This window comes from Pyxicephalus adspersus, chromosome 11 (assembly GCF_032062135.1).
Source record: "Pyxicephalus adspersus chromosome 11, UCB_Pads_2.0, whole genome shotgun sequence".
NCBI classification, from domain to species: Eukaryota; Metazoa; Chordata; class Amphibia; order Anura; family Pyxicephalidae; genus Pyxicephalus; species Pyxicephalus adspersus.
The window spans coordinates 6007832-6033406 of record NC_092868.1 but is presented as its reverse complement, the minus strand read 5'-3'; the positions used below and the strand labels follow the sequence as shown (position 1 = coordinate 6033406).

General features: G+C 39.9%; 1 protein-coding gene across 1 annotated transcript in view; it reads left to right on the top strand.

Moving 5' to 3' along the window:
- IGLON5 (IgLON family member 5) overlaps positions 1-14905 on the top strand; it is a 245680-nt gene extending 230775 nt beyond the window's left edge. Inside the window, exon 8 of the mRNA XM_072425905.1 lies at positions 13358-14905. Coding sequence (XP_072282006.1) covers positions 13358-13458 — 101 coding nt within the window. The 3' untranslated portion in view covers positions 13459-14905. The remainder of the gene's footprint in view (positions 1-13357) is intronic.
- The last annotated feature ends 10670 nt before the right edge of the window (positions 14906-25575 follow it).

The window sequence follows — 25575 nt, the reverse complement described above, 5'->3', positions numbered from 1 at the left end:
GCAATGCTATATAAAAGATCAGGGATTGGAATCAAGTGGAATACAAAATATATTCAGGAGAACCACTGGAGATGTTTTGTGTTACATTATGGCCATTCTTCTTTGATCTCTGGTCTGCAATCAGAGAAGAGATGGCGGGCTGCATCAATTAGCCTGGTGGCCCAGTACTACACTTTACACAGTTGGGACGTTTAATGAAGATTAGGAGTCTTCATCTACAATGGCAGCTCTAAACTTTATCTGGTCTAGCTTGAAGCCTCACATTTCTTTACATTATTTTGAGCTTAGTGGTATCCTTTCTACATCGGCTTCAAGCTGCTTTCCTTTCCGTCCCTGATGAAGCAGTTGTAGATGCCCGAAAAGTGTTGGATTTCCTAAACCAGGGATTTTCAACCATGGTTCCTTTCAGAGTTTTCTGAGGGTTTCTAAAACTTTACCTAGCAAGCTTCTCATTTGATGACAACCTGTTTGTTGCCTGGCCAAGCCACCTTTCAGAGTCTTCAGCATGTATCACATGTCTCATAAGCTATCTGTAAAGGGGGCATTATTTGCGCAAATGTACGTTGGATTTTTTTCCATGGACCTCCAATTATTTACATGATTTTGCAATGTTACAGTGGCCATGCCTCTTTGATCTCAGGTCTGCAATCAGAGAACAGACAGAGAGCTGTAACAAGTAGTCTGGTGGCCCAGTGCTACACTTTATAGAGTTGGAAAGTTTCTTGAAATTTAGGCATCTTCAGCTCTAACCTCTGTCCAGTCTAGCTTCACATTTCTCTGTAGCATTTTAAGGATTCTTAGTGGTATCCTTTCTGCACCAGCTTCAAGTACTTTCATTTCTGGCCTTGATGAAGGGGTAGTAGATGCCCAAAACGTGTTGGATTTCCAATCATTTTCAGCCAAAGTTCCTCCGGAGGTTTCTTAGGGTTCATCTAGCTTTGACTGGCTGATTTTTCATTTCATGTACATCTGTTTGGTCATTGTCACCTGCATGACACAAATCTAACTGAAAAAGGGTCATCCTTTCCACTGATTAACCTTTCCTCTGAACTTTCCATAACCATCCTTTGGTCTTAGCAGGGGTCATAGCATTGCCATTGAAAACATTAAAGTACGGTCAAATGGCACAAAGGATTTCTAGGTATTTACTGTTTGAAACAATAGTATAGCACAGATAGTATTTAAAACAATTGGCAGCTTCAGTAAGGGATAAGGATATCTAAAACAATTCATCTGCCCTGATTGTGTTATTTGTGGGACAAGAATAGACCTTTGGCACCCTCTATAGAAAAAAAGAGTATTTTGCAAACAACCCCAGACTCACCATATTTGGCATGAGACATTATATATAGGGAAAAATTGACTTAAAGTGAAGTTTTCCTTTAAATGTTTGCTTCATGAAACACCCCAGCATGCACCAATCCTCTTAGCGGCTTTTACGGAGCATAAATTTATAATAGGACATGATGTAGCTGATAAAAAAATCATAACATATGGAATGAAACTGTAGCATTTGACAAATACCATCCAGACTGCGCAATTCTTTGGAGAGAATTTGCATCCATATGTTTTCATTGATTAGTATGATCCCGTGAACTGGCAATTCCCAGCAGCTTGTGACTGATGAGAAACAACCCTAAGAACAAGAAAAAAACATGTTTAGAGGTAATAGTGGGGGAGAGGGGTTTGGATTCGGCACTGCGGCACTGTTGGGCACTGTGGCACCTCTAGGGCTGTAATTATATAACACGTTATTGCCTGTCACACAAACGCACAATATGCATGTCTTTTTACTTTTTTCTTCTTTTTTATCCCATTTATTTAAGCAGGCTGTTTAATGCACCACAATGCACAGAATAGCTTTGCATGCTGTGAATGTGCAGGGCAAGGAAGTGCTGAAGTGCGCTGGGAAGGTGCCAATTTTGGTGCCATTAAGAAAAAATGGTAGCAAACCAATGTACAGGTAGTCCTTTGGTTACATACTAGATAGGGACTGTAAGTTTGTTCTTAAGTTTGTATGTGGGTTGGAATAGGTACATTATTTTAATAAATGCAATTAGGACAGATGTTTGTCCTCACATAATATTAGGCAGGGAAGCCCCATTAGTATCTAGGAGGCGTCCGTATGGTGGATGTCCTCAACCTGGGGACTACCTGTATATAATGTGCATTGCCCTGACTAGCGCATTCATGTCTACATGCACTGAAAGTAACATGAAAAGAGGATGAAACAAAGGCACATGACGGGGACACTGGCAGCCAAGGCTACTGCAAGTGTTGAATGCCAATTACATTGATGGAAAGTAAATCACTGGAATAGAGAGGAGATGGGGGACAAGGGGAACAAGGGATGGTTTCCCAGTCTACGGCCCCTGTAAGGTTCCCGGTATACTGTCCCCATGTACTGCCTCCCTGTATACTGCTTGTTATATTGCGGAAGAGGTTTAAAGAACTGACAGTGCCTCTTTAACACTTTTTGTAAATTTTAGGCTTAGTACTACCCCTTCTAAATCTACCACCTTGGGCAATGACCCACCTGTGCCATTATGATAAATACAACCCTGACTAAGGAAGCAGAAATACAATCACAGATGCTTTAAAAGGCTGAACTACTGACCTCAATAAAACATCCATGGTCACATTATTACTGACCTCATCATGGAGAGCTTGTGGAGCCTCAGGGCACGGAAACAATGACATAAAGGTGGGCTCTAGGGCACTATACTACTTTACAGAACTGAACAGCTCTAATTGCATGCTTCACGAAAAGGCTATCATTATGATTTCTGTGTTTTCAATGGCGATCCCTGGGTTCGTTCTTGTTACAATTTGACCTCAACGCCGTTACACGCTGCCTAAGTGTTCCACCGTCCTATTACATGGTCGTCACAATGTATGGATTTCTCCATAGCCCATGGGAGAGGAATTACTCTATGAAATTAACTAATAAATCCAATCTATATCCTCCCGTAGACCTAGACAGTGTCTCATCTATTATATCACCACAAAACGTCATCACTGGATGAATTACCCCGAATGTGAAACATTAACGAATGGCATCCGTCATTTCTCATGCAAAATACATTACCATAAATCAATGGCTATCAATGGAAACATCTATACTTGTCCAATACAATCTAAGAGTACAGCTCGGTGTCGACATCACAAAGACCAGTAAAAAATGATAATGTTGAAGTTTTGCATCTGTCGAAATTATCATAAATATACGATGACGGTAAAAGAGGGGTAAACCATACACATCTATAACACATGCTGGCTTCATTTTCTAAAATGGGATATTTTGCCCAACACCCACCTCTTGAAAGGTCACCCGCTGATTCACTTACACACCACTTGTTGGTTGTCCCATGCCACAAAGTCAGACCAAATGTAGATGTGTTTAATGGTGTCAAGGCTTTCACAAGCTAATAACGTGACTCAAAACAAAATTTTCTCCACCCAAGATGATCAATCCTTTACATTTTGTAAGGTTCCCCTAACCTATTTGAGGTGGATGTCTTTATACTAGACCATCATTGACCAGTAATGGTAACTTTTAAGGAGGACATGTTGGGTGTCTTCCATTTGTCTTCCACCTTTCTCTTACCATTGAATGAAACAACATTGCTTTTGAAAGTTCCTATTGTCACTGGAAACAATGATTAAGTAAGTCATAGTAGACCATGAAGCCAAGGGCCACTTTCCAGGTGGAGGCCACACATTCCCCCAATGCTCCAATGCAGGAACCAAGTGGTGAAGGTCTTTATAAGTAGGTCAGGCGGTAGGATCCTAACTGACTGCCAATTGGGACAAAATGATAAGCCTCAATAACCTTCAAAGTAAATCAACAGGAGGCTCTGATCCATTAGCCTTTTCAATGCATGATGTGGACAAAATGGATTTAGGACACCTGTATTACCAGTCGGTCTTTTTGTTTAAAAAAAAAGAAATAGAAGCTACAATGTATGGAAAATTGTAGCATCTCCTGCATTTTACATACTTGATGTTCCATTTTCGTCACTGGATTCCATACTCTATATTCAATTGTAACACTTCCGCCTTAAAGCAAATACATCTTTTGCTATATACATAGAATATTTGCAATACCTCTTGTCCCAGTTGTTTGTCCCTGATAACTTTGGGGAATAGTTTAGGAGTAGTTGTGTACAGGTATGTTGCTTGGCTCTGCTGAAAAGCTTGTTCTTCTTGGAGTGGGGAGGATGAGCATGAAGTGTTCCCTGCATTGATTACAATTGCATATTAGTGGTCCGTAGTGGATTGTCACTGGTAGTCCAACACATTGGATCACTAAAGACCTCCTCAACGATGTTGGGGGGGCACCTATACTTTAAATATTCTCAGTAGACAATCAAGAATGATTATTTCAAGCAAGGTCTATAATGATTGTTTTAAGATCTATACTGTGTGCGGACCCTTAGCTATCAATGTTACCTGCTAAGAGAGCAAAACCTTAACACACGACCGTGATGCAACACTACTATGCAGCATCTTCATATGTAATCAGCAAACATGGCTGCTCCCAAGTATATTTATAATTAATAGTTGTGTTCTTAATACCACAGATTAGGAAAATAATTTTAATTATTCTCATGCTTTACTATCAGTAACAACCATAGGGTTCCTTTAAGACTTAAAAACATCATAATTGTTTCAGCCACTGGTGAAAACAAGTTCTGCATCATCTTGGCAACTTTGCAAGCAGTTTGTACACAATAACCACTTTGCATTTTTTATTAAATCTCCACTTTATCTTTATTAATCTTCTTCCTTTAGTCCACACAAAGATGGCACAATAGACAATATTTGTTCTCAGGGAAGTGATAAGTTATTTGTTCAGTAGATAATTACTCTCAGATTGTTCTGCTTCTTTAGCTCCCCCCTGATTTGGTTTATTTTCAGTTGTTTACCTTATTATAGCTATCAACACTTGAAAGAGAAAGTGGTAATTGTTCTAATTGGCTGGCTTTGACTATGGAAGAGATGCACTATGATGGGTGCAGCCTGACTTGGGTTGGTGTAGGGCCCTGGACTAGCACCCATGCTCGCCAGACACCAGTCCCCCAATCTAACATCGCACTCTTCGCCTACAGCAAGCCTTGATCAGCCTCGGGAGGCTAGATGCACCATCCCAGCACTCAGTTTCCAAAATGGCTTCTGTGCACAAAGAATGACTTCTGGGGAAGGAATGACAGGGGACTAGGAGCCCACAGATAATACAGTACAAAAGATTCCAGAATACAGAGCCAGAGGTCATACACAGGTAATCAATCCACCAGATGAGGTATCCAAGGGTAAAGACAAAGCAGAGTTGAGGTCACAGGCACGAGGTCGGTCCATGCAGCATACATGGGTCAAAAACAATAAATCCAACAGATTAACAAACCAGTAGTTGGTCAGAACAGCCTAATGCTATACCAGGCAACTGGGGACTGTGAGCATGAAGGCTATAAAGTCCTAGCAGCCATTGGCAGGGCAGGATGAAAGCGTACCTAAACACTTTATATAAAAGGGTGCAGCACCGCCCCCTAATTCTCAGCCACCTAGGCGGTCGAGAATGAATGGGAGCACAAAGCCTCCTGGGATACCTACATCAGGCATCCAGGGAGGATCTTGGGCACTCTTTCTGCTTGAGCATCCTGGGCATGCACAGAAAGAGCCTTTTTGCTCCAAAAGAAAAATTTGCTGATCTCACGCATGCACAGTGAAATCAGCAAATTTTTTCATCCTACATCACCCGATTTCGCGCCTGGGTCAGGTGACATAGGATGGAGAACCCGCAAGAGAAGACGAAGATGGGGCGCCCGGAGCGCCGGCACCGGGACAGATCCTGAGACAATGCGGGACCCGATGCCGGGCTCCCCCAGAGTGATCAGACTGCCCTGCGGGATTGAAGGTAAGTGTGTTTTTGTTTTTTGGAGTTTTGAGTATAGTTCCTCTTGAAGCCAGGGACTAATCTGCTCCTAAAATCCCCTTCTGCTGCCCACAGCCTTAGAGTATGTGCTGGGGATGCTAAGAAGGTACATCTCAAGCTGCATGGCTAAAAGTAAGCAGGAGATGCTGTGAGCAGCCAAGCAGAGGGAGGACAACTAATTCTGTTTTCCTTGCTGCTGCAGAGAGAATAAACAGGGAGTGTTATACTACAATGGTGCACAGGATCAGCCAGATAAGAAGTTGGGTCTTAGTACATGGCACACTTTAATACCAGTCCAATTTTGTCCAACCAGTACAATTTTATAAATAGGTAACATTCATGGCCTTCAAATACATGCTTGCTAATCCTGTACCCTTGCTGTGCATTTATGAAATAATGGAGGGGGAAGGCTTAGTGCTATATTTCTGACTTGGTACAAGTCTCCGCACCAGCCTAGTTATAGGGCCCATGGGGGCTCCTTGTGGATCATTTTTTTTAAAGCAGAAGTATTTGAAGGCACCTCAAGATACCTTACCTTCAGCGCTCTTGTTAACAACTGTAAAGTATGTTTTAGGCCAGGTTGGGTTGGCTATAATACTACGACTTCTACGTTTCACTTTAACTACATTGATTTGTTATTTTATATGGAATATTTGAACATGCTAATTGTGCCTAAGCAGTAGCTTAAAGGACCTACCATTCCCTGAAAAAATGCAAGTCACGTTTTATATGTGAGAGTGCCTAGGCACTCCTGTTCTGTAGCCTCATAGCTATATACCTGCAGTGTGAGATCTAAGGCACCAGAGCTTTGTGAATAAGAACAAATAGTTTGGTAGTTGTACACCAATCTACACATTGTGACCCTCCCCCAAAGTGTCTTTTGCTATACGGTAGTCCCGTCTTTCTCAATTCAGCCATTTTCTGGAAGATGTTCATTCTTGAAAGGCTGTCAGATGTGGAACGTGCAGCCTTCAGAAGTCACTTATCTCATATAAACCATCTTGAACCTTTTTTGCTGCTTTTCCAATAAACACTACCTGGGCTGACCTTAGAAAGCTAATTTAGCTTAAGTGCTGCTGCAGATATTGTATTGTCTCTTTGTGCCGCATCTCAGGGATGGTGTGTCATCTTTTCACCAACGTTCTGTTCATATTCTGTAATCTCTTATTATGACAGCGCCAGCGACCTCTGACTCACACATATTAAAAATAAATGAGCAGTTCTGACTCAGTGGCGGCGTAAGGGCGTATTGGAAAGGGGTCTGAGCGAGGAGCTTTTTGCTGCAGCAGGATTTGCACAGAGGCGTGATTGCTCACAGATGCTGCACTGCAATTGTTATAGAATTCGAACAGCGCATAGTTTGTTCCAAATTTACAGCTATGGCCCTAGCCACGGCCTGATCATTTGGAAATAAATGATTTACTTGAGGAATCATTTATAACCCCAATTCCACCTCCGGTGCATGCACAGTTATGTAAAATGAAGAGAGGGAGAGTACAGGGCATAAAATACTTGGCAAGTGGCTCTTTAAAGTAGACATGAACCATAAATCTGTCCATACACATCAGTTAAAGCTGAACTCCAGTCTTGGCTTAAGTAGAAGCTGAAGAAAGTCAGGTTGAGCCCAACTCATTTCCAAGCTGGAAGACGTCCAGCATCATCTAGCCCCTTCCAACCCCACCAGACTCTCTCTTCAGTCATGGAGGATTAGCATCTCATGCCATGGGTCTTACCTTTGGCTGCTTGCATGCAAATACTGATTGCCTAGGAACCTCTACGCATCCTTTTTTTTGCACAATCCTCTCAAGAGCCAGCATACAGCTTGCATCATGGCTGAGGCCCTCAAAAGGAGTACTGAGGCTTCGTACATACCCTTACCAGCCCTTTTTAGCATCCATGATCTTGCATAAAGGAAGCACAAAAAACAACAATAGCATCAATGGGTCAAAAACTATATATGTAATGAATACAATAAACCTTATTAACAATATACTAAGCCTAAACAACCCCCGGTTCAGTCTATTCACTGACTACTGGATTAGCCAAGAGTTGTCATGAGGACCCATAAAAAGTTTCATCAGGTAAAACTTCATCTTCATCCTCAACCCTTTCCACCCATCTCATGACAACTCTTGACCAATCCAGTGAATAGACTCAGATTTCACCTGTGGTTTATGGAGAAGACACACCCTCAATCTATTGCTTAGGGTGGCTTCTTGTTCCAAGTCATTCGGCAGTCTGTAAATTTCATTTAGAACCTTCAGAGACTTCAGAACACTTGTAATCTTTCTTTGTATTATCTTCTGTCGGTAAATGTGGAAAAGAAGATATGCTATCCATATTTTTGGAGTTGGAAACATTAAAAAGGGTTTCTTGAAACAATTGCATTTTAATACACCAGCCACGAAACATATTTCTTCATCTGTTGAGTTATCTTAGCCTAAAACCGAGAAATGCATTTGGCAGTGTCCCCATATGTAGGCCCCACCATCTGTTGTCGGCATCATCCACAAAGTGCCTCCTTTTACGTTTATCCAGCGCACGTTCAGTGTCTTATTCGAAACTCGAGGACGACCCAACTTCTCAACATTTTCAAATTAGGTTCATCCAATTTACTCGCGAGCACCCTTTTGCCTCTGCATATTATCATGCAACAACAGGAAAATATTCTCGAGTCGTATCTGCTACGAAGCAGCCTGCGCCACACAGCTCCCAGGGCAGACAAACACGTGCATTTGACATCTCGTAACAAGCAGCAAGGTCTCCAACATTATGTCTGCCGCAGATGCCACCGCAATCTCAGACCTCTTCACTTCAGCCTCAAGTCTTGTTGTTGATTGTCAATTCTTTTTTTTTTTACATTGCTTGAAATTGCTGTCACGGAGGCACAGAAGCAAGGTGGTGCATCTGCCGCCACTAAAGGTTTCTTTAAGGTCTTTGTCTATTCTTTGTTTTTGACTTTGGTCTCCATAAAAAAAAACTCACAGTTGAGATATACATCCTTCCAGGCAAGCCAACAACCTAATCTTCCTTTGGGGTTAAGTTCCAAGACTGCGTAACTTTAATAATTGCTTCCTTAATTACCTTGAACGCAAGAAACAAGCTAGTTTTCTGCATCAAGCCGGTGACATTCTGGGGAATGACTATCATCCCGAGTGCACACTTCACAGCTCTAATCAGATTCCCACAATCCCCTTTAAAGCGCTTCTTGTTTTTGTTCTGATTTCCCTGAAAGAGGCCTTTATCTGTCCCCATACTGGATATTCTATGGGATTGTGATGCTTGTTTAGCACTTTGTTGGACTGCCAAACAAATGCAGTCACCATTGACGGAGTTTTAGGGGCCAACCTGAAAATCCGCTGACAAATTATTCTATTTTTATCAAGCTATTTGCCTCTTGCGGCGTTCTATATAAATACATAAGCTGTAAAATGGAACTTTTTCAAGAAGCAGTGTAGGCACATACATGATGCAGTATTCTTTGCACCCGTCTTCATTCTAACTGTGCAACACTCCCTACTGCCCCCAGATATTTGTATTGGCCCATCACCATGTTGGGATATCTCCATATTAAAGGAGGAAGGTAATTGGATCTGCTCTGCACCTTCAAGAACAAAACAAGTTGGGCCCTCCTATATTTATATCAAAAAGTGGCTAAACTATAGCTATAGATGTGTTAGGGCTGCGCTACCTGGCAAGTGATGTGGGATTACCCGTAACACGGAGTCTAAGTGTCTCCCGATTTTCACTAGAACATCCAACAAGGGGTGATGGGCCCTGGTGGCCATTGTACTACTTTGCTGTTGGGACCCCTAGGTGAAGGAAGCAAAACAGGGGACTTTGGTGTAGGGACAACCAAAGATAAGGAACTGAGTAGGCTGCTGACAAGATACAAGGTCGAGATGGACTGAGACCAGGGCAGGCGACAAGTAAGAATCAGGGTCTGGTATCCAAAAAAGCAATTGTAGGCAGCGAATAGCTGGATGAGGTCCCAGGTAACAAATTGAGGATCCAGCAACCTGAGCCTTGAACAAGAGAGCTTTAAACTGATAGCTCTAGGGCCCTAAATTACAGAGGATCTGGCAAAACTGTAGGTTATATAGTTAGCAATAGCATAAGACAAATGCATTTGGATAAAATGAACCCTTTAACAGATTTTACACCTGTGGACATCTGACCATCACATTATTAAAAGATTGTTGGATATCCCATTCTAAAACCATGGACATTAGTAAGCAGGTAGCATCCCTATTGTGGCATTGTTGCTTTAGTAGCCAGGGCACTTTATTCATGGAGTTTAAATGTTTTTCCAAATGTGAGTTTCCTTTGGGCAATTAGGTTTTTGCCAACAAAACAGGTTTATTGGCTTCCATCGAAATTGGCCTTAGACTATAACTCTGGTGGAGATAGTAAATACTTCTTGGAGTGACCATTAAAATGACTATGGACTTATAAAGAAGCACAGAAGATTTTAACATTATGTAAATGCATAAAAAAACAATTGTAGAGTGTCTGTGGGAAGTGGATGCCTATTCAGCTACTTTGGAGTTCAATTACCAATGGTAAACTAGAAGCCTTGGTTGGCATTCTGTCTTTAAGTTCATCCTGATGGTGTTCCATATGTTTGAGTTTAGAGCTCTGTGAAGTTCCTATTGCCAAATTGGTCAAACCATGTCCATGCAACTTTCTTCCTACACAGGTGGACAGTTATGCTAGGACGGAAAAGGTTCTGTTACCATGGGATTGGAAGAGCACCAAATTAGAACCTTTTAGAGGAAACCCAAGAAGTAAAAAAATTTGTGGAGTGTCCATATATTTTTCATCATATACTAGGTGTGAAATTTTTTATGTACAAGCTTTTGGCCATAAAGTTTTGTTACAGGCCTGCCTAGCCAGATGCTTCTAACTTCCCAAATAACTTTTCAAACATGATAATCTTTTCTTTATGCCAAATTAAATATCAGATTCCAGTTTTAGTCAGCAACAACAGAAAAGATTAATTATCATACAAGTACATCGATTTTAGAAGTCCTGACAACAAAATAATGAGCTTTTGTGGGAGAATATTACGCAGGTTTTTAATAGAACTTCCCTGCACTTGTAACGCCATGAGCGATGTATAAAAATATAATGTGGCGTGAGAGAGAAGGGATCTGGCAACCTTTAAATATTCAGAAAATGACTATCAGATATTTGTCCGTGCTGACACACAGCAAGAAGCGGTCAGCAGATTCTCCTAAATGAAAGCCGGTTTTGTGCGGAGATAAATGGTCTATTAACTGCGAAGAACGTATCAGAGCAGGGAATAAAAACAGATGGAAATGTAAGATTATAGCTCTTAATTGTTTTTCATATGCAGAGTGGTAATGGAGCTAACATTGATTGTGGTACAATATATATTTTACATCTGGTTAAGTTTTGTGAGATATTATTGCTTGCTGTCGCTAGTTAAAACATAATTCATTGCACAAATATGGTATTAAAGGGAATATATGGTGTTTTTATGTATTCATTTAGTTTATATAAAGAGGGTTTTAAAAAGTAAACATTTCAAAAAATATATATTCTTGTAATCCTGGTAAAATGCATGCTATAAAATGCATATTATTATTATTTACTGTAGACTTGTTTATGAAATTCCAGGCTCCTATCTGCGATGCTGCTTACAAAGATCAATAGCTCAAGTTGTATTTTACACACATAGCTGGAATAAAAGAAGTTATGACTTCTCCCTCAGAGGATTAGCACCATGCTTTAATACTAAAAGTCCCCTTAGGTTTGGGAGGGATCACTTAGTTATACAAAGGCCCTTGTTGAAAGTACAAAGAAATAAAAGTGGTTTTGGCTAAGGTCCTAGAGACTTTTATGGGTAATAAATGATATTGGTATCATCAGTCCAGAGGAAGACTATGTTGTGAAACTCCAGATATAATACCGGTTTAATCAGCTCTGAGAAGGCGTATGTTGTGAAACTAAGTCCAGATATAATACCAGTCTCATCAGTCCTGAGGAAGCTTATGTTGCGAAACTAACTCCAGATATAATACCGGTTTACTCAGCTCTGAGAAGGCATATGTTGTGAAACTAAGTCCAGATATGATAAAACTAAGATCAAATATGATACGGGTCTCATTAGTCCTGAAGAAGAATATGTTGCAAAACATGTTATACAAGTAGTCCCTGGGTTAAGGACATCCAACATACAAATGCCTCCTAGATAGAAATGGGGCTTCCCTGCTCGCTGTGTGCAGAACAGAGGCTTGGAGGGGGGAGGGGCGGTTTGCATGACTTGCAGAAGAAATCTTTTGCTAAACACAGCAGAGATTGTGAGTGATCTTAGGGGGTGAGCACTTTCTGCAAGCAGTTGTAATGTATGTAATGACAAAGACTAACTCTGCAGGTGTTTCTTTTTGCATATCAAAGCACAGAAGTTAATGAATGTCTAGGCTCCATAAGGATTTTTTTTTTGCTTTGTTTGTGATTAACTCACAGTGAAGGTTTTATACAGTAACTGACACCTCACTGCCTAATAATATGCTGAGACAAAAATCAGTCCTAATTGCATTTATTAAAATAATGTACCTGTTCCGACTTACATACAAATTCAACTTAAGAACAATGCTAAAGTCCCTATCTCGTATGTAACCTGGGGACTACCTGTATATTATTATATAATAGATTACATTTGTGATTTGTGATACACTCCATAATTAGTGTCTTTAAAGTTTCTAAAATTGATTCTGTTTGGGTTATATAAAATCCAAGAGAAGCAAACAAAATACAAGAGCACCAGACAAGATGTTAAAAAACCATAAAGACTTTATTATATCACTAAGTGTCAAAAAGGCAAGTCAACATGTTTCAGAGTTTTTATTAGTCTACTTCATTGGGGTATAAAAAACTGGTAAGAATCTTCACCCAGTAAATGGAGGCACCAGAAGCTGATACAAATGATCATTTCAGGGTACTGCTTGAGCACAGTTAACATTTTTAGATGTCCCCAATTATAGCAAATCTTTACATTTGAATTCAGGTCCTCTCTAAAGATTCACTCATCCATAGCCATCTGTGTTCTGAATTTACTATTTATCTAGTCTGGGTCTTCACATGCACCATTAGTAGCCAAAACCAGCGATCCAGATCAATGTGTGCAGAGCAAAAAGGAAAAAAAGTCTTCACATAAAGCAGAGAAAATAAGATCCAGAAAAGGAGGCAAGTTACTTAAAATACACTGTAAACATCATACAATTCGGGTTCCTTTTGATTCTGTATATCTTTCAAGGCCAAGAAAGCCTTTAGGCAATCTGACATGTTGAGTGAACTGGAATTCAACTTCTTACTTTCTAAAATCTGGTGTATTATCTCAGATGTGCTTACTTTTTTTTCGCTTTTCTCATACTTTAATTTTTTTCTATTCTCTTACAGAGCCTGGTGCTTTTTCCAACCATGGTGTGACGTATTCCGTATCTCCTCTTCTTCTCGGTGTCTTGTCTTTCACAATAGTCTCCCTCTTACGTACAATCTAATGTAAGAAGGAATATCCAGAATTAATCCTCAAGACGGGCAGTGAAAGAAGTTAAAAAATATACAATTACACAAGAACATCAACAAAAAAAATAAATAAAAAAAATCAACAAACACAAAAATAATTTTTTTAGAAGGAATCCGACACTGTGAGGGAACAAATTATGCATTTTTGAAAACCGTGTCATTGACTTTCTACGCCTTCTAATGAATGAAAGGACACTTTTGGGTGGATATAATCATTGACGTTCAGTGACTACGGAACTTTTTTGGGTGGGCTCACCTTTGGAGACGTCTAGAACCCAGGTGCTCTTACAAAAAATACAAAAAACACGGAAGAATTTTAGAGGGCGAAGAGGGAAGAGAGTGACTGCAAATCAAAATGAACCTCATATGTGTTTTAGGAGACATTATTAATTTGCTATTTTACCCCCCTTGCAATGCTGAAGCAACTTGCAAGCCACTTCAGCTATGGAAGGGCAGAAGTTTCAGTGTAGTTGCCCTACGTACCTCATTATCATGGATTTTTCTCCAAAAGAAACCCAAACGTCTAAAGTCATCTCCCCCTGCCTGACCTTGTGTCTATTTCACCGTTACTGTGTACATTACCTCCGGTTCCTTACTCCCTCACCAAATGACGGCAACACCAATAAATGAGTATGTGTGGATTTTTTAAAGTATTTCTGCAAAACGTATGGTCATCAAATAATGCTAACTCTACAACAGAGCAAAATATGGAATGTATGTGGAAACAAAGTACGATAGATGTCCATCTTGATAAGGTCTTCTTCATCAAACAGTATGAGATTTGGGTCTTCAGTCTACAACAAATTGGTTGTCCAATGGGATCTCCATCTCATGGCCCTCAAAATAATTTGGACATCTCAAGAACTTGGTGGAAAAACGTTTACAACTACAGATTGGAAGAACAGCAGCTATGGACTGGAAAGACGGGTGATAATGGGTTGTTTAAAAGATGTTGTACCACCATTTCAGGGACAGCAGGACAAGTATGCAAGTAGAAAATAAAATATGATAAAACATTGGGATAACTAAGGGACGATGCACAGTCCCTTCTAGTTTCATATGCCTGTCATTCATCAAATGTGTCCGTGACATTCTTGTGGGTATTCTACAGACCCTAATCCTCTTTCACAAACAAAAAGAAGGGGAGCCAAAGGGCCTTGAGTATTGTCTGAATGTTAGCTGTCTGTCTGCATGGTCCTATCACTGATTGCAAGCCCCCGGGCCCGCACTTACTACTCATTGCATTATGCTGATACGAGAACGGACTCAATCCTTGCGGGCTGTTAATGTTTGTGATTTGCACTGGTGCCGAGTATGAAAGGGGCTTAGGTTAGTTTAACAAGCTTCTGTTGCCCAATTTTCATTTAATTTGAGTGTAAAATTCCCAGGATGCCTCCATAACAGACTAATAGGTCTCTCCCCCCCAAAAAAAAACTACCACCTGGGGAGATTTTACTGGTGTTATCCAAACAAAAAACAGGCCTGCCCCAAGTGTGTCTTTGTCTTGGCGTCTCTTTGTCCATCCATTTATCCATAACCGATACATGTGCGGCCGAAATAAATTGAAACGGTCCCAACGAGAGCTTCCAAGCTGTGCGTCTAAGCAGTGCATTCTGGGATTTCACATTCCCCATAATTACATACTGGGGAGAAGGGAAGGGTGGGAGTTGCCTTTATGTTGGGGCACTTTATTGCTCATCACTGGCATTTTTTTTTTATTTGTTGGGGGTCATTTTGTTTTCTTTTTGCAAAAAAAGATACAAAAAAATACTTGTGAATATTGGCAACAAATGTATAAAGTGTTATAATATAACAGAGACAAACTCTACATTGGTTCTTTGGTGATATTTTGTCTTTCAGACTGGTTTTGTGTTACTTATCATAAGTTGAGTGGCTGAAATTTTGTTGGGTTTCAAAAGGATATTCACTGTGTCCCAGCAAAGGGGTTTTAAAGTGGGTGATCCATCAAACCTGGAATAAAAATATTAATTTGTTAGCTGACAACTGTTTTTTAATTCTGAACCAGATCCATTTGAGGTTTGCTGAATCACCCAATTCTTCCATTATAGTCTATTTTCTGTAGTCTTTGAGATCTTTAATATATCAGGCCTGAAATTGAAAACTTGAATTGAAACCTAAATTGAAAATGGCTAAACAAATACAGTTGACATTCAAAAATCCAGCAACCTCTGGACCTTAAAGATTTTCGAAAAATCTGGATTTTTAAAAGTTATACTCCCTTGCACACACAGGCCAGCCTTCCTCTTGCAGCACCCACAGACATTGGGCAAAGTTCCGGAGAGCAGGAATGGTTTTTAGAAGCAAAATGTTGCTGATGACCTTGCAGTTGCTTTTTCACCATTTGAAGGAGAACTGTATTGCCATCGGAATTGTGAGGGCAAGACATGCAAATGCTTCGACTGGTGGTGCAGTTTACCACTCTTGAATAGCAGTTTGCTATTCACCTGCTAACCAAGCAGTATTCAACCTCAATTTGAAAGGGGCCTTAAAAAGAGACAAATACAAATTCAACTGTCAAATATATTCTTATAATATTATACAAGACTCAATGAAAACATTATACATAATTTTTTCCATGAGAAGTGGAATAAATTCCATGAGGAGAGGTTACAAGGTTACAGATTTTTCCTCCAGGTTTCTAATGGTGTCTAGGTCCCTGTTGGGGCAATTATCCATTAGTCACAGGCACAGGAAACAGGTAAAGATGAGCAAGACTGGGAGCTTTTATTAAAGTTTGGGTAAAGATTGGTAAGATTTTGTAAAACGTCTTTATTATGGCCAAATGAATTGGGGTCAAAGAGGAAAGTGAAATGAGAGCATATCTAAATTCAGCTATTTGGTTATTTACCAGGTCTCGAATCCAAAAACATTATGAGGTTCCTGCAATAGTTAACCAGACATCCTTTACTTCCTCGAAATGAACCAAAACCTCCCTAATTTCTTTCTTGCATGCTCCCCCTTCCAGGCATTGCAGATCTCAATGGTAGGGTTTGGTGCTATCAAACCAGAAAACAGTGAGTGGGACTATGGGTGGCCAGGTGCTGATTGACAAGCAACAGTCTTATGAAAGGCCACAAGATTTGCAACAGCTTCACATTCCAAGGTACAGCCTACATGAGAGTGACAACACTGTTCTCGTTCATCGTTGGAAGACTATCACAAAACACTGCATTACATGAATTTCACTGGTGGAATCAACAGGTATTTGTAAAGATTTGCAAGAGAAAACTGTTAGAGACAATACACTTATAATTAGGTGCTGTAGGCCATGGGTTGCCATAACTCTGGACAGGTCAGATGTCCACAACCAAAAGTCCATATAGTGTACCTGGGTATCACTTGAGCCTTGAGTTCAATCTTTTAAATTTAGAAGGTATGATACGACATCTGACATTAAAATGAGCTACATATGTAATTTTGAAAGGGTCACTACGTCTATATCCAAAAGGTCTAACCTACATTTTTTCCAAGGGTAGGGCAAACTGGCCAAGGCCCATGGAAATCAAGATCAAAGATCAAAGGAGCTGGAATGCTACAACCATCTACGTTGGCACTTCTGTATTACTTCCTAAATTGAACATCCTGTTTAAATTCTTATTGGTAAGTCCAACTACTAACTCTAATTTCATCTCTATTTAACAAGCCCTGAAGAGAACTCAAACATATCAACATTGCTGGCAGAATACCTACATGCATAAGGGTGTAATATTCTTTATTTTCAAGAACAAATTTTTCTCTCCTGAGCGTTGAAAAACAACAAAGAGCCGCAACTCAAAGCACAAAATTGAAATTAAAGTTGTAAATATACAGCAATGGCAAATTCCCTAACGTCGTAAATTATTCCAATACATTTCTGTAGCACATTCCAAGATTGCCTTACAATATTAATATGACAAATGGCCTTCCCTCTAATTAGTTTATACTCCCTCTAAAGAGGCAAATGAAGTTATTTCTTAACCATAAAATTGTGTGAATGTTTGTGTATGTGTGTACAGTGTATCATTTAAAGCTTGTATCCTGATGGGGCTCTATTTTTTTATTTGCAATAAAATAAAGCCCTGTCAGGTTCCTAAAACAAAAATTTAGGAAAATTAACTCTGGCCACAGTACTAACCAACTTACTGGCTCTCTACCTTCTAATTCGCCCAATCTTTTAGGTTGAAAGACGTTTAAGGCCTCTTGAAGACATGCAGCCTAGAACCATGTGGTTGGCCACTCCTGGGCACCCCTGTGCCCAGAAGCAGTTTTTTAGCAAGCTGCGGCATTTGGCAAACATTTTAGAATGTGGGTAAGTCCATTGCAGTGCAGTTGACTTAAAATAGGTTGATTGCACTGCAAGGCAATTTAGGCCATCTCCTTCCCTCCATGCAACCGCATTCAACCATTGCAACTTGCTGAGGTTGCAACACGTCCCCAGAAGCTACGAGTTGCAATCCAGAAACTGTGCCATACACCACCACAACATGCATGCAACTGTGTGCAAATGCATGCACAAAATAGTTCCCAACCTCTCCTGTATGGTTAAATTGGATTGGATGAGTGTGCCGTTAACCGTTGCAGATTACACAATCTTACTCCACCTGTGCGGTTGGGTTTACATCTGTGGGGTGAAGAAACTGGCACTTTGAATAATAACATATAGTGACCCAAATGCACCTTGTCGATTGACACGTTGTGACAGATCTCAACTCATGATAAAGCAATACCACCCGTGTTAAGGAAAGAGGTCCCTGCGTGATTTTTGGGTGATTCCATGCAGTAGGAAGCCCATTTTAAATGTATGATGAAACGTGTGCCATAACACAAGATAACATTGTGAAACAGGTCTTCTATGAACACAAGGTGCATTGGGCCAATTCCCTAAGGGGGTACCATTTCAAAACCTTTTGTGTATGTATTTCAAAATGTATTTCAAAAACATTTTGTATATGCCAAGAACAGATTGAAGAATATCAAAAGAATCACATGACTAGTCAGAAGAATTTGTAAAAATTGAACAATTGAGGTTAGCTCAAATTGTGCCTGGATATGACACTTTGACACCAGTCTAGCTGTTGGTGCATTCTGATGCTGGGGAAAATATCATCAAATGTAATGTGTTTAATGAAATACACACCAAGGGTACCAACCAAAGCCCAAAACAATAGGCATGATTTTCCCACAATCACTAAATTTTGAAGAAAATGTAAATATATGTTTCAAATTTGAGTGCAATTGGCTTTAAATGGCTAGTGGGGTTTGGAGGAGCTCCCAAAACCCTAAACCTGATCTTGTCCAAAAAAAGTATCCATCATAGTTGCGGCCTACTTGAAAGAAATAAAAACAGACAGTGAAGAAACATTAAAAAAATAAAGCAACAATACACAAATACTCAGGGAGAGGGCAACCTGAGCCCCAGGCCCCCACCCTCCCTAGGTCTACAAATGATAGAATGATAGGGGTGCAGGGTGCAGGAATGCTGTGCATTTGGGAGACTAATTTTGTCTTGCAAGGTGATACAAAAAAACAATGAAAAACACAACTACAAAGAATTCCTGACATAGAAACAAGAAGCAGAGGTTTACCTGGCTCAAGTTAACATATTAACATATATTAATACCGGTATTTACTGTATTACCTCAAATCCTGGTTTAGCTAGGACGTCAATTTGAGCTGAGCAGACACAAGTAAAAAAGTTGCTTTACAGTATTTCCTTTGTCACATTCTATTTTTATTCCTTACTTCAACAGTCTCCTTTTGTGTTAGACTGCTGGATATCATCCACACTGGTGGTGTTCCAACTGTGAGACCTACTGTCTAAGATCAGGAGTCTTTATATACTTTTTATTCAGAAAATATATCTGTTTTTCTTTACCTTTTAACTATTTTTATATAGGATTTTGAATTTGGACTATTTTTACTTATTTTTATCAATGATGCCATAAGCCAAACCAAACATTTATGGGCATATGACCACACCTACAATATATGAACTTGTTGGACATCCAATTCCAAAACCATGGCCATTATAATGGAGATTTTTGGCAATAGCAGCCTCCACTCTTCTTCCAAAATGTGTTGGAGTGAAGCAATCAACCAATGAAGCATTTGTGAGACCAGTTATTGAAGGTAGATGAGATGACCTGGCTCATAATTGGTTGGAAGTAACTTTTACGGTTTACTTTTCTCTTCTACTAATCAATACAAAGCCATATTGGGTTACTGTTTGTCAGCTGATCAATAATTTCTGTTCTTAGTCTACCTTGTTGTGGAAACATGGTGGAGATGGCTAGAGATTCCTGCAGTCAATAATCCTTTGTTTCAAGAGGCACTTATCTAAGAGGTGGGTACTGTTTTACCACATTGGGATATATTACTTGGCTTGACTAGATGAGGCATCAAGACAGAGTCAACCTATAAATAAATATATTGGACAACCAACACAGAGAAGCTCAGGTGTAATGAACAATATCCTAATCGAATGTATATATTTATGAGATTAGGATATTAAAGTTAGAAAGGCTCACCTTGTTTAAATACATAAATGGTCCGTATAGGCGTTTTCTCATCAAGTTGGTTGATCAAAAAACACAGACGGAGGGACACTCTTTGAGTCTAGAGTTCTTGTCTGCCAAAGTAAAATTAGAAACCAACATCTCCAGGAATGTTGATCTCTTTGGTCATTTTCTGTCAACCACAAGACCTATAATATGAAGACTGTAAATACTCACAGATGATGACATTGACGACAATACATTACACTCCATTTATGAGTTCTTCTCCTCCAAAGTTTGATGGGAAACCAATATCTACAGACTTGTTCATCTATTAGGTACATTGCTGTCAACAGCATTACTTCTAATAAAAGACCCACATGTGCTCATGCCAATGCATAACCTGTCATTCATGAGTTTGTTCCCCAAAGTTCAATGGGAAACCAACATCTCCAGGAATGTGGATATCTTGGGTAATTTTCTGTCAACCCCTTATCTATAAAAAGGCCAAAAACTCACTGATGGCCATGCTAATGAAGAATGCTCCATTTATGAGTTCTTCCCCCCAAAGTTTAATAAGAAACCAATATCTACAGACTTGTTCATCTATTAGTTCCATTGCTGTCAACACCATTACCTATAATAAAAGACTGTAAATACCCACAGGTGCTCATGCCAATGCATAATGTGTCATTCATGTGTTTGTTCTCCAAAGTTCAACGGGAAACCAACATCTCCAGGAATGTGGATATCTTGGGTAATTTTCTGTCAACCCCTTATCTTTAAAAAAAAAACAAAAACAAAAACTGACTGATGACCATGTTAATGAAGAATGCTCCATTCATGAGTTCTTCCCCCCAAAGTTTAATGGGAAACCAATATCTACAGTCTTGTTCATCTCTTAGGTCCATTGGTGTCAACTACATTACTTGTAATAAAAGACTGTAATTACCCACAGGTGCCCATGCCAATGCATAACGCACTATTCATTCTGCCAAAGTTTGATAGGCTCTCCAGGATTTTGATAGGCTCTCCATGAATAACGCTCCATTCTTAAGTCCCCCCCCCCCCCAAGAGTTTTTTGGGAACCTAACATACCCAGCATTGTTAATCTCTTGAATCCATTGTGGTCAACCCTCTGTAAATACTCACCGATACCCATACCAACAAATACCACTCCATTTATGGGTTCATGTCCCCCAGTCCAACAGAAACCAACACCTCTGGAAGTGTTGATCTCTTGGGTCTTTTACAGCTTGATAGTTTCTTCTGCTGACCTTCACATCACTGTAGGTGTCATAGACCTCAGAAGGGTGAACCAGCAAAAGTTGTGGGGACTCAATAGATTGAAACCACCAGAAGGCTCAAAAAAGTTTAGGGGATGAGAACTATATTTGGTAGAACCAGAAAAAGTTTTGCTTTTGTAGTCTTCTACAGGTAACGGAGGTTTAACTTCTTTACTCCTGTAACTCTTTGTTGTACAGAAGTCAGGAGTCATTTAAAGAAAGCAGTAGAAGCATTTCAATTATAGTAAACGCTAAAGTACCTCAGGAAAAGGTGTTATCTGTCCCAGATCAGAACCCAAGCAGTAGGAAAAAACCAACAGAGATCCCAACCCCTTAATGGAGTCTTCAAGACTGGGAAGGATAGACGATCATGGGAGATCCTGGTTGATCCAGCAAACCTGGAATGGATCTGGCCCAGGATCGAAACCATTTGACAATTAATAGCAAACACGTTTGAGGAAATCTATTCTAGGGTTGCTGGATTTCCCAGGTTCTCCCATGATGATCCATCTTCTCCAGTCTTGCAGAAAGTTTATATTAAATCAGATCCATAATCTACTCATAAATTAAAGAAACTGAATTAGAAAAAGTTTTGGTTTCTTCTACTCTACGTTAACAAAACTTAAAAAAACAAAAATAATATGTGGCATTATAGTTCTTTTATGTGAAGCTATTTCTGATGTCAGTTCATTACAACACACTTTGGCAGACGGCCAACTGACAAAGCCATCGACGCAGCAGAAAAAACGGAGGATACGGGATTCGGAAGCGTCATTTTTCAGCCATAATGCAGGAGAAAATGTTTAATAATGATCTTCAAATCAGCTCGGTTAGATGTTGGCACAAATTAATTTAAAAATCAGGAAAACTCTTTAATTACGCCGTACGCTGCAACTCCTCGAGGCAGCAAACCTTTAAATTTATATCAGCGTATTAAAACTGACGTTTTTGCTATAATTTTGCCTCCAAAATGGCACCATTTAGGATGAAATTTTCATAAATGCTGAGTCGCAGTTTTCCGAGGAAGTTTGAGAATGATTTTTTTATTCTTTCGGGAATTTATATTGTAGCAGTTTTGTACCATTTGAATATTAGGGCTGTTTTACCTGCCAATGGGGTTTATATTTGAGTCTTTCCAGTCCTCAGATTTACATGAAAGCGTAGTGACCTTTTTTTCTCCTGCAGGTAAAAAGCAGCCCTAGCTCTTAATTAGGTAATATAGGAGCAGCCAGAAACAGATGAGGTCATCTGTCTACTCTATCCTCTGATCAATGTCAGAATAGGTTAATGTAGTACTGTTCTTCCCTCATTAAGTGTTACCGTGCAGGAGAAAGTAATACTTAGATATTCAGTGCCATTAAAATAATCATTTCTTTAAATTTTGGCAAATAACTACATTGATTGATGTTGTCTGGAGCCAGCTTCAAATTATGCTTTTCTAATCCATATGGATCCTTAAAAGAGGTACAGTCATGAGATGAAGCTCTAAGCAAGCAGCCTAATCTACTAAGTGAATGTCTCCTGCCAGAAGAAAAGCTGGGTGGATTTTATTTCAATTTCATGGTTTCGGAAAGATGGGGTTTGGAAAACTTCCTTATAAGGGCAATATTTGATGTGTGTATATTACTTCTTTCTTACCCAATAAAAAAAATAATATGCATACATTTATTTGTTCCCTAATGAGGATGCTGCAGACATCAGGACATTTCACCAAATTTGTACCATTCTGGGAAATTCATAGGAGTCAGTGGAAACTTTAAATATGTTCTGAGGGTTGCAGAAATCCACATATTGGGTCTGATTTTTTAAATCTCCCCAAGGCTGGATAGGATAAACTTTTATCAGTGAAGCTGGGTGATCCAGCAAACCTGGAATATATCTGGTCCAGGATTCAAAACCTTTGCTAGCAAATAGCAAATGACTTTGAAGAAATCCAATTCAGGTTTGCTGGATCACCCAGGTTCATGATGAAAGTGTATCCTCTCCAGCCTTGGACAGCTTTAAGGACATTGCAGCCTGGAATTCCTCTTTAAGCAGATTTGCCGGTCTGCAGCATTGGCGGTTTTCAGGCTGCACACTGTGCGTTATTAAGGGACGAGACGATGGCTAATGATTTATCCCTCACATTTTCTCGTTTCCCCATTAAGCCGCCACATATGCCGCATCGCCCACCCCCAGCCTCCGGCTCAATTTATTAGGAATTAACAGATTGCAACCAAATGAACAGTTAACATCCCACAATCCACTTTATATTTACAGCTCGTCTTCAATGCTTAATAAAGCAACTCGGAGACATAACTGGGTTATTTACACAAGCGCGTTTATTTCCTGTCTTCAATGGAGGCTTCATCATAGAGACACTTCAGCCTAATTTATGAAATTCCGAGGGATGGATACATTCTTGTTACCCATAGCAAAGCATTGGGGTAAAATATCGCCTTGCCATGCTGCTGTGGGCCTCAAAGTATGAAGGAAAATGCACAGATGTGCCGATTTACATGTTCCAAATCCTTTACAAAATGATCCAGTCTTCCAAGACTTCTTCCAGTAGGGTGACAACATGGCACAGTTTGGCTTATATTCAGATTAGAGTTGTCACTCTCAGCAGATGCGGGGCTATTTTTCTGCTCAAACTAATGAGGAGGGTTATCAGGGTGGCCACTGGTAATAACCAATCAGTGCTGGTGCTATAGTCCAATGGAGTATCTAGTGTCGTAACTAGTGATGGACGAAGCCATTGTGCAGAATTGACATGGGCCCCTGCTGAACTGGCTTGTTGCCCCCATTGGCTGAAGGGGGTCCAATTCCCTTGTGCAAAATGCACCTTCCTATGTCCAACTAAGTCGTAACACAAGGGAACCCTCTTGCTTCAGGTGGATGAAAGATGTCAACACCATGTGGCAAAGAAGAGGACATTGTGCCATCTCGAAGAAGAACGTTACTTTTTGTTAGATGAGAAGAATACAATACATTTTGTTCTGGGCAAAGACTACATTTAAAGAGAACCTGTCAAGACAAATCTTGGGCATTCCAAGGCCAACAGGTGCAGGGTTCAAAGCTGCCATCTTCATCCACAATTCACTAAGCAGTGCATCACCATCTCAATGCTTTTTTAGACCAATGGTGGATCTTCGACTGAAATTGAAGGTACCTACATTCTCTGGGCTTCCAACTCTCCCCCAAATCATCCAAAAATGTATCCAAAAAGCAAAAAGTTAGAATTGCCTGCCTTCATCTTCCACCCATTGACCCTGACGGGAGAGGCTGCACTTTCATCTGTAAAAATGGTAATCCAGCAAACCTAAAATGGATTTCTTCAAAGTCATTTGCCAGTAAAGGTTTTGAATCCTAGACCAGATCCATTCCAGGTTTTCTGGATCACCCAGCTTCACTGATGAAAGTGCATCCTCTCCAGCTTTGAAGCGCTTTAATATATAAGGCCCATAGTATCTAGATAAGGATACCATCATGTCCTAGGAAGAACATTTTTAAACTTCCTGTGTAACATCATGAAAATCTTTTGCATTAGATGGGGACGCCTTTTCCTAAAATTGTGGTAATTTGCATAATTTAATGTGATTCAGACAGCAGAGGGTGAACTGAGTATAATTTTTTTTTAGGTGAATTTTTTAACTTTTTGGAGAAAAATCCGACCTTCCAGTTTGAGTAAATGTACAACTTCATTCTTGTTCCAGGTCACTGCCTAGGTCAATGTTTCTTGGCCTTTATAACATGGGGAAACCCTTGAAATAACTTTATCCACAGCTCACAATACATTAGTGTGGTGGTCAGTGGGAAGAATTATTCTGACTTTGCTGGTCATTGGGAAAAATGTCACCATTACAGATAGCCTAAAAGATCATTGGGGTCACTTAGTCTGACCCGAGAAGCACAAATGGCTCATTGCTCAAGGAACCCCTAAAGCCTCCTGGAATCCTGGTTAAGAAACACTGATCTAGGTAAGAATGACAAGCTGAAGAGTGGCAGCTCCAGTGGCTGCACTTGGTAAAGGATCAGACCACCCAAAACTGATGTTATATCTACACATATATCTATATATATCTATATCTGTCCACCTTTTTGCATGCCTTTTAAATAACAATAGTGTAATTTCCCCTCTATTTTTGCTTTCTGATATTCCCACCCACCGTTGTGTGTTCACAGCTCCTCCTCCTACCGTGTTTCCCCGATTTTAGGACATCCCCATTAAGTAAGCCACCCCCGATTTTTAAAAAAATAATTAAAATAAGACACTCACCCGTTTATAAGACAGCTCCAGATATCTGATCCTGCGTGTGTGTCCTTTATGCTG